Source organism: Ascaphus truei, chromosome 7 (genome assembly GCF_040206685.1).
Source record: "Ascaphus truei isolate aAscTru1 chromosome 7, aAscTru1.hap1, whole genome shotgun sequence".
Classification (NCBI taxonomy): Eukaryota; Metazoa; Chordata; class Amphibia; order Anura; family Ascaphidae; genus Ascaphus; species Ascaphus truei.
The window spans coordinates 17,470,194-17,485,356 of NC_134489.1; the positions used below are offsets into that span (position 1 = coordinate 17,470,194).

A 15,163-nucleotide genomic window follows, 5' to 3' on the forward strand; every position below is an offset into this window, starting at 1 on the left:
TAAATGTATGCCACAACATCTCAGGTGTCAGAGAAGGCAATAGCTTCCGTTACAGACGGTCAATCTTGCCCTGCATCTTATCAGATGTCTATAAGCCACAGTAGATGGCTTCATATGTGCTCTTATGCTTCACAGAGGGTATCCATACCACATATAGTTTCATGGGTTCCATGGGGGGCACCCACCTGTACAAAAGAACATGTCCCCATATGTAGGTGCCCATGACTGGGTAAGCAGGATAAAAATCTGTGTGTTAGACATAACTTGTACTATACAACCAGACAGACAGGGTTCAAAAGGCGGCACCCATCTCTTCAGCGGAATCTGACCCCATATATAGGTGCCAGGGTCATTTTTAGGTCAAAACACGTTTGCATTAGAAGCTTGTAGACCTAAGCAATGTAGTAGGAGATCCGATCAATAATCAGAACACAGGGAGGCGCAGATTGCACTAAGGGCGGCATCATACATTGGTGCCAAGGTCAGTTCACATATGCAGTTGCTCTTCACTGCTGATACTTGGCGAATATTCAGGAAGCAGGATAAGGACACGTTCATGTTAAGACCTGTAGGTTGGATCATGTTAAGTACATGTATCAAGTGGTATTCCCGGAGTCGAAGTAGCCGACCATGGTTGCCACCACAGGTTTTTTTCCCTTTCTAACATGGTCGATCAGCATACAGCAAAGCGCTGGGAGCTGGTGGCCAGTTGTTAGAAAACGTTTGGGTTCTGCTTGGTCCGGTTGGTCCAGTACTTAATGCAGCCTGGATGTTAGATCTATGCACTGCAATGCACTTTGAATGTCCTCTGTGTCTTGCCTACTCCTGTTCTTCAACCGGCATGTAAAGAGTTTACCAAGGATTTTCTCGACTTCTTCCCCAGCTTCTTTCCAAATTCCAGTTGTAATTCTTCCCATTCCTCAGGGATTTCACTGTTTTTGCAAGCAGAGCTGAAACACATATCTGAGATACATACAGGCCCCAGTACCGCCCCCTCATGGAGAAACCAAATGGTGGATTAAATCTCCCACCTCACCTGGTATGTATCTCTGGAACCAGGCGATTACTGAACCGGAAATTAACAAGCAAAAATAAAAAGGGATGGGGGGGGGGGGGGGGGGGGGAGAGTGAGGGGTGTGTGTGTGTGTGTGTGTGTGTGTGTGCAGGGAGTGGATTGCTTCTTTAAAATCCCTGCATTCTGGCAGCCAAAGGGTTAACCATGACTTCAAAGCAGAGGTTGCTCTACAGGCAGAGAATGACAAGGGACCATCAAAACAGGGCTGATACATTGTTTTTGCGAGCCCGGCTTTTCTCCACACCCCCCCCCCCACCCCCAGCAGCCGAGGAGTTAAAAGCCACTCCATTTCGTAGAAGTCTTAATTACTCAAAAACCATAAAGCCTAATTACTCAAACAGCAGAGAGTGGGACAGGGCTTATTGCGGGCGGTTGCCATAACTACCAACGAGAAAATCATTTTGTAAGTAAACAAGGATCGAGCTTTTTGCAGTGTAGGAAAAATAGAAGCTGGGTTATGATGAAGATAGTAGTTGTGTGAATACATGGGTACATATAGATACACATATATTAGAAAGGCCCCATAAAAGACCAACAAATCCATCAGGGCAGAATACATTCATTTAGTTTCTCATGTATTTTAAGTGCGCTGGCCTTCAATACCGCGCGCGTGTGTGTGTGTGTGTGTGTGTGTGTGTGTGTGTGTGTGTGTGTGTGTAATGCTGCTCATTACAGTACAATACAAACACTGAAACCCTGTCCTGAAGGGCTTAAAATTTATTCAAACAGTATAAGATAAGGTCAAACATCAGGGGGGAAACCTTGTTTCCCAGGGGCTGAACGGCAGACGCAACACAGATTGTGTTGGTTAAATCTGGTTAAATGGCTGGTTAAATCTCCCGCATTACACAGGCCAACAGATAGCCACAACGTCATCCGTACTCAAAAGGAAAGTTTTCGACCAGTATATTGTGCCCGTGCTCACGTATGAATGTGAACCTTGGACCCAAAATGCGAAGTGAATTCAGAAGCTTCAGACAACTGAAATATGTAAGCTGGGTATTACCAGAAGAGACCGGAACAAAATAATGAATTGGGGTCAAAATCAAACAAAAGTCTGTGACATCACATGGTTGAAGAAATTAAAATGGCAGTTGGCCAGACATATAAAAAGCAGAAATGATCATCGTTGGACAAAGACGATGAATTCACAGAGTTCCAGAGGATATCAAAAGACCAAGACGTTGACCCTAAGTAAGGTTGAATTTGGACATATGATGGAGCCAGTAGGTCTGGCCAACCACAGTACCTGGAAGATCATTGGGGAGGCTTCATCCAGCAGTGGGTCGTTAAGCGCCAGTGTGAACTTCAGTTGTATTTATTGTTGACTTTGTGTCTGTATCTGTGCGTTAATGTGAGTACATCAGTGTGTCCGTGTGTGCTAGTGAATTTGTGCAGTGGTTAAAGAGCACCAGGTGCAGCATTAGGAGTCAGCAGCTATGAAGGGCAGAGGACACAATTAACTCATTGACCGCTTGCCATGACAGCAGTAATACATGTGTAGCCTCTTTACCCCCACCCTAAGTGAGATTTGGTCTGCTGCTCCATATTTACTGCGGTGTGATGCGTACCTGTGAGGTAACAGTAGGGCTGAGTACACCTGTGATTTAACAGTAGGGCTGAGTACTTCCACTTTGGTGTGGGGATCAACAGGCCAGGATACCTTTGTTCGTGGTTGCAGCGCCTCCAGTCAGTGTGGAACCTCTGGTTTGGTAGGATGGCCCAGACTGACACCTTTCTTTCGACCAAGACAGAGAATCACACTTGCTTATGGTTCCATGGTATTTATTGCATTGGTTAAGATCTTATTGCAGATACATCTTCCCCTAAGAATATCACTTCAAGGCTTGAGGCCCATCCAAGTTTCGTCCTGCATTGTGCTCCTCCTGAGTCCCCTTGTGGGACCAAGGAAGTTGTTGCTCACTCCACAGGGGGAGGAAAGAGACACACCCTCTTTTGGTAGAGAGACAGTATTTATACCCTGGGGTTGGGCTTGTCACCCTGCTCCATAACAGGGCAAGTCAGATACTAATAGGTGTCACATCTGCCAATATGACCAAGCCAGTACCTCCCCCAGGCTGACACTCTCTGGCTGTTGCTATGCCCACCCTTAAATACACTTACTGTATTCAAGACTGCAATAACAACTAGGCCTTCTTGAGGAATTAACCCATCCACTGCCTGTACCTAACAGGGCTTACACTGGTAGGGCCCAGGGAAATAAGTAGCGGCCGAAGGCTAGGCTACACATGGATCTGCATGTTATTGTATGTTAGTGAGGATTAAATGTTTATGGTCGATACATAGCAACGTAATTCCGCTCTAACACTATCAACACACTTTTTAGGATTGATACCAGATTGGTGGACAATTGTGACGCATGTTCAATGCCTTTTTTTGAGCACACAGATTATTTAGTATATATCTGTGCGTGATGCGTGTCCCAGTTTTGTGCAGCAATATACTTGACTAAAAATTGTTTTTTAAACGCATAAGCTGCACATTGAGAAAACAAAACGTTGGCGTAAAAGGCGTACACAAACGCAATATAATTTGTGATTTCTGTGCGTCAATTGTATGCCACAAATTCAATTTACGGCGCTTAGTACAGAGCCCCCCCCTCTAAATTGAGGGCGTTGTTTCTACCTGGTTTGAGTTACAATACTGCCTACAAACTCAGGACCGTTCCCACTAAGCTGGCGAATGTTTAGTAACTCTCTTCTCAAAGGGAGAAGAAGAAATGAGTACATAAGCAGATCCACATGTCTCAGATCTAGTTGCCAGGTCAAAATGTGTCCCGGGGAATAAGCAAACCACCCCAACACGTGCAGCCACTAAGAGGGACAAAGTGCTACTTACCAGGAGACACCTCCGCTCTGTGGGGACGTCTTTGCCATTTATTGCTGGAAAGCACTTGGATGGTGAAAGCTTTTTATTTATTTCTTGTTGTTAGTAAAGCAGTGAAATGAGAGGTTTGGTGACCTGACAATCCGCTTACGACTTGCAGACGTAGTGAAGATGAAGCCGGGGTTATTGCACCCGCTGGCGCGTTGTGGTGGGATATTCTGCGATATTCCACGTTATCACCGGCCACTGAACCCCACGGTAAATTTGAGATGCTCTGCGATATTCTGTGTTATCACCGGCCATTAAACCCCACGGTAAATTTGAGATGCTCTGCGATATTCTGTGTTATCACCGGCCATTAAACCCCACGGTAAATTTGAGATGCTCTGCGATATTCTGTGTTATCACCGGCCATTAAACCCCACGGTAAATTTGAGATGCTCTGCGATATTCTGTGTTATCACCGGCCATTAAACCCCACGGTAAATTTGAGATGCTCTGCGATATTCCGCGTTATCAGCGTGTCCAAGAACTATCGCTACCTCTCTATAATCATCTTAACTCTTCCAGTGCCAAGTCTGGCAGCACACGGGTTAAAAGTGGATAAAATGGGCAACACTTAACTAGGTGCACAGGCTAAAGTGTGTGTGTGTGTGTATACACACACACACCACACACACACACACACACACACACACACACACACACACACACACACACACACACACACACACACACACACACACACACACACACACACACACACACACACTTCATCAACTAATGCTTTTTGTTTGCATTGATAGAATGCTTTCAGTGCAAAAAAAGTATATACTTTTAGTATAAGTAAGTCAGACACGATTCAAACATTGATTTGAAGCAAATCTGCGTAACTAGCAAAACTTTACTGAAAGCCGCAATGCTGCTTTCACGTTATTCCCCCCTGCACAGGTCGTAATCATGTATTCTCTGCTTCTGGTGGTATGAGATTAAGACAGGGCATACATAAATATACATAAATATGAATTTATATCGAGCCACACCGCTTTCTCCTGGCGGACGTTACACTGGGCGGTTTGCATACAGAAACCCCACAACTGTGGGAAGGATCTGAGCTTTCTGCATTATTTACTGATTAAATCAGCTGGTTTCGGATCTTCCTCTGCTGATTTTATAAGTTAATTCGGGCCCATGAGCCCTCTTTGCTGTTCAAATGCCTCCTCCCCAAATATCAGCAGGACTGGATAGCAGTACGTAAACAACTGGTAATCCCTGATGGCCATTTTACTCTATCCCTCCGATCCCATGCAGCGCTTTGCAGGGGCCCTGGCAGTGAAGGGGTTATTTGAGCTTTTGTTTTCGTTATTCCAGGAGGCATCATAAAAGAATGTATGTGCACCTGCTGCACTTTGCTCAGCGATATCAATAATTCAGCGAGAAGACGCCAGTGTTTTTCAATATTCAGCACCGCTCGCAAGCAGCTCGAAAACTCTGCCAGGGGTCGGTGTGCCTGTCCCATGCTTCCCGCGCTCAACCCTCTCCCCCTTATTTATCTTCTCCTTGGGTGGGGAGGTTCGTGCACAACCGTCTCGTTCAACAATTAACTAGCAATCAGGACTCATGGTCTAAGCACTCAAAGGGCGGATAAGTGATTTATCAGCGCGAGGTTGAGTCAATACACAGTATTTGCCAGTGTGTGAAGAGGCTTCCTCCTGTACGGTGAGCACCTTCTCCTTCCTACTGCACCGGATTAAAACGCAGACTTATTTCGAGGTGCAGTCCCGATGGGTGCAACATCTGATCTTCATCTTTCATTGTGCTGGTTCTCTCTTCACACACTATTGTACCGCACAATGGAAATGACAATCACATTACTGAATCAATGCCCTGCCATGTATTCAGTCCTATTGTCTTAGTGTGTCTCCTAACCCAGCACGTTGAGTGTAAGCTTTTGGGGGAAAGGGTTAATTTCTTCCATTGTTTCCTTTTAGAGTTGTTGCACATATGGCGGTCCTTCTATTTCCCTGTATTATGTCTTATCCTGTGTGTTATATTATGGTGCTGCCTTGTTCCCCAAACAAACCCATTTTTGTTTTCACTTTTGGAAAATTCATAGAGATCAAGGATTTATTGATACTTTTCTCGCTGATTTCTTTATCGATTTTTGTAGCAAATCACAGCGGCCATGTTATTCTATCCCTGTTTTCAAGTCTCAGTCACCAGTGTAGGAGCTTCAAAGGGAGTCACTTTTAAAACTTAGAATCAAGATTGCAGTTTTAAATACAATACTGCCATTGGGACACAAGGAAGCAATGGGAGTTTCTTGCTTGATGCACCAGTATTGTACCATGGAATGTGACACATTACCATCAATATCTTGTCATGTTGATATGTAACCAGATGTTAACCTACGTGTAGTGCACTTACCTGGGGCTGAGTACAGGAGGAGCACTGATGCTTAGGGCAGGAAACAGAAGTTTGCAAGGTCTGCCTTCATCTCCTACTGGCAACTTTCCCATGTCACCCCCAACAAAGAGGTCCCCAAAGTTCTTCTCGGCTCTCTTGGTGGGGGTTTTGAAGGCCCTTGGGGAGAGTGGGGAGAGCATAGGTGAGCCGAAGGCCTTGGGCAGCTTTAGGGAGGACTCAATGGGGCTCACTCCTTGTGAGCTCACTGGCAAGGGGCACCGCTCATCATCTTCAAACTCATCATCCTCAAGAATGGCCGGCAGCTTCTGGATCAGACCCCCGTTGCTTTCGTGTTCAAGCTGAAAGGGCAGAAAGAGAGGCCAGTGACATAGGTATATAGACATTTTAGCCAGTAATAAAAATATCCTACAGCTATGCCTGAATATCACTACTCTGTATATAATTTAGCAAACAGAACAGAACACCAGCAAGCTCTTTTTGGGAACCCCTGAGCCCCAACAAAATATATATATATGTATTTAAGTGTCAAAATGGAGTGCTTTTGAGCGTGGCATATGTATACAACAGACAACAGAGAAGCCCAATGCTACATCCAACATGACAGAAATACACAGTAAAATACTCGCAAGCTTACAACGCTTTGGCCAAAGGGTTAAACTAAATGACCCTATTTCAAGAGAATATATAAGTATTTTACTGTGTATTTCTGTCATGTTGTATGTAGCTTTGGGCTTCTCTGTCATCTGTTGTATACATATGCCAAGCTCAATAGCACTCCATTTTGACACTTAAATACATATATATATATATATATATATATATACTAGCTGTATAGATATTTTGTGGGGGCTCAGGGGTTCCCAAAAAGAGCTTGCTGGGGTTTTGTGTTCTGTTAACCTACTCTCAGCTGTTTCAGCTGTTGGGGGTTGGTGGCTCCTCTTTCCCAGGTTTTAAGCCCGCCCCACTTCCCACGTTAGTAGGTCCTTTCATTCTGCTGGATCCAATGTGGTCTTTCTCCCTCCTAATAGAGGTAAATGAGAATTGTAATCCTAATAGAGGTATATTAGTATTTTATCTGGTAGTGTTAGGCCTTGCGAACGGGTGTCTGCCTTGACGTGGCTCGCAAGCTTACAACGCTTTGGCCAAAGGGTTAAACTAAATGACCCTATTTCAAGAGAATATATAAGTATTTTACTGTGTATTTCTGTCATGTTGGATGTAGCACTGGGCTTCTCTGTTGTCTGTTTTATAATTTAGCAATAGAACACAAGAAAAAATGGGGGAGCACAATATGAGGAAAGGTAGGTTGAAGGTATATACCTACTGTACACTACGGATAGAGATAGCGCCTGGGTACTTTTCCAAATAAACTTATAATTTAGCAAAACATAATTAGGTGAGCGAATTGTCTCTATACAATGGACTTCTGCTGAATGGTGCTCACTCAATTCAAGTGAATGACACACCTTCCAATGTGTGACATGCATTTCAAAAGAGTAAGACAGCCTTCTAATGACTGACTCGCATTACCAATGAGTGAGACTAACTTCCAATAAGTGACATGCATTCCCAATGCGAGACGGCCTTCCTGTGACTGACATGCAATACCAATGAGTGGGCTGGCCTTTCTATAAAAGTGAGACTATCTGCTAATAAGTGGGACCGTCTTCCACTCTGTTAGGCTGCAATCGAGTGAGTGAAACTGTCCTTCGGTGAGTGAGACCGGGTTGTAACGAGTGAGTCAGCTTCCTAACGAGTAAGACTGTTTACCAATTGATGAAACAAGTCTTCCAGTGAGTTAGTGAGCCTTCCATTGAGTGACACTTGCATAATGGGTGATGCCGTCTCTGTAAACAAGACCCCCTGTAAATGAAGTCTTGACAGGACTGCACCGTGCATGTATGTATGTTGATAAAGAGCCTAAAGACATCTAGTACTACCTGTGTGCCTGTTCCAAAGAGACTTATTCACCTTCGTCTTAAATTCTCTGAACACATTTACTGTCACAGATTCTGTATCCTGGGCTTATCTGCAGAAGTGAAAGCCAGTGAGTTGATAGAGGCACAGTTGGGGAGTGCAGTTAGCCTAAGTGTTCGGGGCGGGGGAACTGATTTCTTCAATGAATTCGCCTGCACACCCTCACACACATCATTTCTGTATTTTGAAGTGCTTGTGTCAGCACTTCCACAATGTACAGTAGCATGCCAATTTTCGGCTAATACAGAAGTACGCAGCATCAAACCCAAGATAAGTGCTCTATACATTAACACAAACGTGGAACCATTATCTCCCTACAGCTTGCAATCCACAGCTCTGTAACGTTTGTGTCACTTTAAGTGCATTGAGTGTTACGGGGACAAAGGAGATATGGTGAGCACAATGAACACTTTTGGACCTTCAACACATGGCCAACGCTTGGAGTGCCTTGTTGCGTCGGCCGAATCTGCATTAAATAGGAACAAATCATGGATGTACAATTACCTTCCTTACACAGCACCCTGCTGGCTCTGCTCAAACAATTCCTTGAGCGAAGCCATTCCGTATCGAGCAATCACATCCCCGCCAGCCTTTTGTGCTTAACTCTGGCAGAGGATCCATAGCTGCATTTATTGAGCTGTAAAGGCAGCAGGCTGGCCGCGTCCACTAATTGCGCTTTTCGAGCCGGGTCCCGCTCGGGCACAGCGGCGGGGAAACTCTAGCAATTGCCAGATAATAGTCTTAGCTGATCACTTCCGAATAAATCAATGAATTGCTCGTTATCATGGCATGTCTTTGCAAACGTGCGCAGCTCATCGGGGGAAGGGCGTTAACCCCATTCAGTTCCACCGCGTCCCGCCGTCGTACTGCAAAGCATTGGGGAAAATGTTCGACCGGACTGCTTTTTAATACTAGTAATAATAATAATTATATCATTGTTTATTTTTTTTTATATTGGACTGACAGCGTACACAGCGCTGTACAGAGAACTTTGCCGGCACAATGTGGCCTATGTACTAAGATTGTGTCTTACATTTCTTTGTGCATCGAAAGTTCAGTGCAAAAAGTGATAGAAACCCGAATAAAATGCGCAGCGTGTGTCTGAGAGCATCGTGCACACGAACTAGAATTCGTTGTTTTAAATCATTTTTCCTATATTGCGTCAGGTTGAATTAAAACAGAATTATATGGGGTTTTGATGTAACATTTTGCCGCCCGTAGGCACTTACCACTTGGGCGCCCGGGCCGCCTCCTCCTGCGTCGCATCGCAACGTCACGTGACAACACGTTTCCATGACAACGCAACGCCTTGTCATGTCACATTGTTAGGGCAACGCATGGCCACGTGCCGTCGCAGCATCACTTGATACCACGATGCAACAGAAGGAAGAGGGCCGCACGGTGAGAGACCGTTACAGAGGCCCCACGTTCTTCCCCGGCAATCAGTGGGGAAGAGAGCGGGGCCTACAGTATGTATATGGGGGGGAAGAGAGCGGGGCCTACAGTAAGTATAGGGGGGGGGAGAGCGGGGCCTACAGTAAGTATAGGGGGGGGGAGAGCGGGGCCTACAGTATGTATAGGGGGGGGAGAGCGGGGCCTACAGTAAGTATAGGGGGGGGGAAGAGAGCGGGACCTACAGTATTTATAGGGGGGGGGAAGAGAGTGGGGCCTACAGTATGTATAGGGGGCGGGGGGGAAGAGAGCGGGGCCTACAGTATGTATAGGGGGGGTGAAGAGAGTGGGGCCTACAGTATGTATAGGGGGGGGAAGAGAGTGGGGCCTACAGTATGTATGGGGGGGGAAGAGAGTGGGGCCTACAGTATGTATAGGGGGGGAAGAGGGCGGGCCTACAGTATGTATAGGGGGGGGGAAGAGAGTGAGGCCTACAGTATGTATAGGGGGAGAAGAGAGCGGGGCCTACAGTATGTATAGGGGGGGAAGAGAGCGGGCCTACAGTATGTATAGGGGGGAAGAGAGCGGGCCTACAGTATGTATAGGGGGGGAAGAGAGTGGGGCCTACAGTATGTATAGGGGGGGAAGAGAGCGGGCCTACAGTATGTATAGGGGGGGAAGAGAGCGGGGCCTACAGTATGTATAGGGGGGGGGAAGAGAGCGGGCCTACAGTATGTATAGGGGGGGAAGAGAGCGGGGCCTACAGTATGTATAGGGGGGGGAAGAGAAAACAATCCCAGAAAATGTTGTCGCCCCAGAATGTTGTCGCCCCAGAATGTTGTCGCCCCAGAATGTTGTCGCCCCAGAATGTTGTCGCCCCAGGCTCCTATTGGGACACCCACCATTGCTTACACATCTCCGATTTGCTCTCAAAGGGATTTATCGCCGAACGTGCAAAAGTCACTAACCGTGCCCCCAGCGATTATTTACTTAATTAGCTGTTAATAACCGGTAATAGCTACTGCCCGTCGGTGAATAAACACCGAACCGTTTCACTTTACTTCGATTCATTTCCCAGGCAAAGTTGCACTTTCCCCTGCGAGGACTAGGGGTAGAATAAAGGAGTCTTAGCTCTGCTAATTAGTCTGAGAGAAAAGCCTGCACAGTGATGTCTATTTCCAGCCCGCTCTCCCCCTGGGATTACGCCCACGGAGGCTCCTGCACAGCGAAACAAAAAGGCAGCGCGGCTAAGAATAGACCAGAGAGCTATTCTTAGAATGAGAAAGACATCGCTCTTTCAGCCGGCTCCCAGGCCCAGACTTTCTCCATCCCCTGTGGGACGTGTAAACCGAGGTTAATATTCCATGCGCTGCTGCTGTGCCAGGATGCGCGTGCACGCGGAATGATCTGCAGCACGCCATCCCCATCACCGCGTGGTTACAAAGCCAGCCCCGACAGAGACATCACAACACACGGGGTGCACAAAGCAGTACAACTGGGAGGGCGGGAACTGGAGGGGAGCAAATGTTTGGCCGGAATTCGGATCCCACGCAGGTTGGCCGGGTCCTATCTCCTGCTGAACTCCGGGGGTCATTCTCAAAAAGGCAAATTAGTCGTTTTAGTCGGAATCCGAATCCGTCAAACGGAATAATTCTGGGGGGAGTATATAAATAGGGGTGCAGCCTCAATTTTAAGCCACTGTGTTGTAGGCAAGGTGTGGGTGTGGGTTGGTTGGGCTGCTGTTATGGTCATACTATAAATCCTAGATTTATACATTATTTACTTAATAACATTTATAGCTTAACCTGTTTTCGTATTTTTTCTATATATATATTCCAACGGAACCCGTTCTGGAAGTAGCGTTGGACAGTGAAACCGTTGTAAAGTGAGTCCCATTTTAATCAGTGGCGGTGAGCGTCGGATAAACCATTCAGGCGTCGGATAACCCATTCAGGCGTCAAAAAACGTCCCATAGGGTTGCATTGTAAAGCGTCGGATATGCCATCCATCGTAAAGTGAAACGTCGGATAGCGAGGACAACCTGTATTTCATAGGATTCAATGGCAGTGATAACGCAGTACACTATATCACAGAATATCTCGCCATAACGCGCCAGCGGGGGGCACTATCCTTTCTATCTGTATATAAAATGAAAACAACGTTCTCGTGTGTTCTTTGTTTTTGTGTTCTACTTTCCTTTGAATCTTCACTTCTTCTAGTTGATGGGAACATAGGAAGCACTGTACAGGATGAATACTATTAATGGGAAGCACTGCTATTCCATGTCTTTATGCTCTGTGGTCAGTGTACATACTGGGGGCCATTTTAAATGCACCAATGGAAATGTAATTATTGGATCCTTTGTGCGCTTATTGCACCAAATACCCATCTGAAGTTTAACCACTTTATGGCATGTGACTATGGGGGGCAATAAAGCAGGTATCGGGGATCAACAGAAGACATGCAGAAACACTCACGGGTTCTCTAGTTTTACATTATATTGAATTTTCGTATATAATGTATATATGATTGTGTTAAATACTATATGAATCAGCCTCACTCACGGGATGGCAGTGTCCTTCATTAGCATCAACAATGGTTCTAAAAGGTTTAAGCAGAGTCCCATTCACTAAACAAAATATCTCTTTTTTTTCAACCAAATGTTTTCATTTGGCTCAACCCCACAAATCTCTCTGGCCTGGGCTCTTGGGTTCCCAAATCTTTCCAAGGTTTCCCCTTTATCTAATAACACCACACTGAACCGATGGCCTAGGCCATCTCTGGAAACAAATATCTCCGAGGGTTGTCCAATCACCATAAAAACAGAGCTGTAAGAAGGAACTCTGATACCAGCCAGGGGGGAGGGGAAGGAGAGCAAGAAAGTGAGGTGGAGGGATACAGAAAGAGTGCGAGAGCAATAGAGCCAGATGGACAGAGAGAGAGCGAGAGAAGAATAGGGAGAGGGGGAAAGAAAGGGAGAGACAGAGAGGAATAAGGAGAGAGAGAGAGGAATAGAAACAAAGGCAGATGGACAGAGAGAGAGCGCAAGAGAAGATGAGAGAGGGAGAGTGGAAAAGGGGTAGGAAGGGAGAGAAGGGGGAGAGAGAAGAAAAGGGGGGAAAGGGAAGAAGGGACGGAGGGGGGAGAGAGAGAGAGTGGAAAAGGTGGGGGAGGGGAGGGAGAGAGAGAGGGGTAAAGGGAAGGGAGAGAGAGAGAGAGAGAGAGAAGGTGGGAAGGGGGAGAGAGAGAAAGAGGAAAAGGGGGGAGAGAGTGGAGAGGGTTAACGGGGGAAGAGATAGAGAGAAAGAAAGGGAGGGGGGAGAGAGAGAAAAGGGGGGAATGGAGGGAGGGAAAGAGAGAGAGTAAATGGGGAGGGGGGTGAGAGAGTGAAAGGAAAAGGGGGGCGGAAGGGAGAGAGAGAGAGAGATCATGAGGACAGATTATAAGCTATTCTAATTAAATATGAAACTCTGGACTCCGAAGGATTCTAATACATTACTTATCAGGGTTCATCAAGCGCACAAGCAGAATAGCACGACTAATTGCTTACAAACCCATCGCCATAGCAACTTATTTCTTGTAAAGTGTTTTTCTCACATTATGGGCACATCAGGGGTCATTCCCTGGTGCTGTTTTTTGCACTGGTTTTGCCCCTGTTTTGTAGGAGGGAGATTTAAGTAAATTAGACCCCCACTCGCAGCACTGTGAATTCACTTTAGTATTGTAGTGCCATTGAAATGTTCTCCAACACAGGACAACAGTGTCACATCATACTCAATATGGACCACACAAACTCATTACCATTTCCCATCTGCAAAACGTATGCCGAGAACAACACCAGATTTATGGGGTAGAGGGGGGAATCACATGATGCAACATGAGCAGCTGCTACTCACGTCTACCTCGCTGCCCTCTCGGAGGTTGTAGGTCAGGTCGTGTTGGATCTCCAAGATGAATTTCTGGGAATACTCTGGGTACAACTCCAGGACTTCTCGGAGGCCCTTAAGGCTGATGTACTGCAGCTCGCAGTAGGTTAAGGCTTTCACATTGCCGTTCGTCTTAATCACTTGTTCCTTGTTGAGATTGTCGGAGCCAATGAGATCGCCCTTTCCTAGAAGCACAGGCATAAACCCAATGGTTGAAGAGCAATGGTGAGGATTGTAACCTGCCTTCCGATATCATAGAACCTTATTAGGTGTCCAGGATCATGGTTAGGTTACACTAGCTGTAGATACAATCTAGCAAACAGACATTCACTATATGCAGGTAATAGATCTAGTCACCTGCAGTTGATCCCCTCTGTGACTATATCATGGTTCTGAGGAAGGTCCAAAAGGGAGACTGAAACATGCACATCAGTATAATAAATATACGCTCTATTTATTGTAAATACTTGTTTGTTACATTGCAAATGAATTAATGAAACACCCTCTTATTAGGTCGGTAGGTGCCACTTGTATGAGAATATCAGACTGCCACTGAGTTTCCGTGAGTGTCCCTGACTTGGTGTCAGTCTCACTGCTTTTTAGCGTCAGCACCTCATAGTCTTCAGTGAAGTCTCACAGATAAAAAAAAAAAATCAAGAAAATGTAAGATGCCATTTTTCAGCCCACAACCCCCCAAATCTCCCTGATTTCAGTCTCAGGGAAAAGGACTCACCGAGGATGGCCAGCACCGTGTTATCTTTCAGCACCTCCATGGATCCCGAACACACAAAGTAAATGGCTTGCAGGGCGTCCCCCTGCCGGATCAGGTACTCCCCAGGGGCGCAGAAGGAGGTCCTGATGCTGAGAGAAATGGACCTCAGGCAGCCCCGGCTGGCCGACTCGAAGATTGGTAGCTGAAGGATCTCCTTGTTAAGGTGCATAGCGATATCCGCTCTCAGCTCATCTGGAAAATCCCTAAGGAGCTAAGGACGGGGAGACAGACGTGTTACAATGGCAGTGTCCCCTGAGGTGTGGTGATATAGGATAGTAGAGAGTATCTGAAAACCTAAACTTCTTATAGTTGATGAAATATAGGATCTATACCTCTCGCTTCCCTAAATCATTCCGGCTCCCCTGGCAGAGAAGTGGTTAACAAGGATCCCTCCCTCTTCTTCGTATAACATAAATATATTTGAGTGCCTTTTAAAATAGAGCGTTGTCACCGTAGTTTAAAACAATTGCCCTCCCTTGTACTGAATCACAGCTGCTTTTATTTTTTGGTCCCTTTGACCACTGTCCCTTAGTTGGGCTGACTCCCGCGTCCAGAGATGTCAACCTCCAAGGAACCAAAACCAGAGAAATATGGGGGGGGGTTCTAGACCAAAATACAAACCCCAGAACTTTTAAGAGAAGATTCCTCACTTTAATGAGTGAGACTCCATTGAAGTCTACGAGACGCGGATGCCAGAAACCAGTGAGACGCTCAAAAAAATCCACGAGATGTGACAGCTTTGGATGT

At 46.0% G+C, this 15,163-nt stretch overlaps 1 protein-coding gene across 1 annotated transcript in view; it reads right to left on the bottom strand.

Annotated features, from left to right (window-relative positions):
• Nucleotides 1-15,163, bottom strand: part of LOC142498758 (voltage-gated delayed rectifier potassium channel KCNH8-like) — a 375,271-nt gene that overhangs the window by 26,885 nt on the left and 333,223 nt on the right. The window contains exons 10-12 of the mRNA XM_075607124.1: nt 14,378-14,627; nt 13,615-13,829; nt 6,350-6,687 (exon numbers count right to left, since the gene is read on the bottom strand). Of these exons, the coding sequence (XP_075463239.1) occupies nt 6,350-6,687; nt 13,615-13,829; nt 14,378-14,627 (803 nt within the window). The remainder of the gene's footprint in view (nt 1-6,349; nt 6,688-13,614; nt 13,830-14,377; nt 14,628-15,163) is intronic.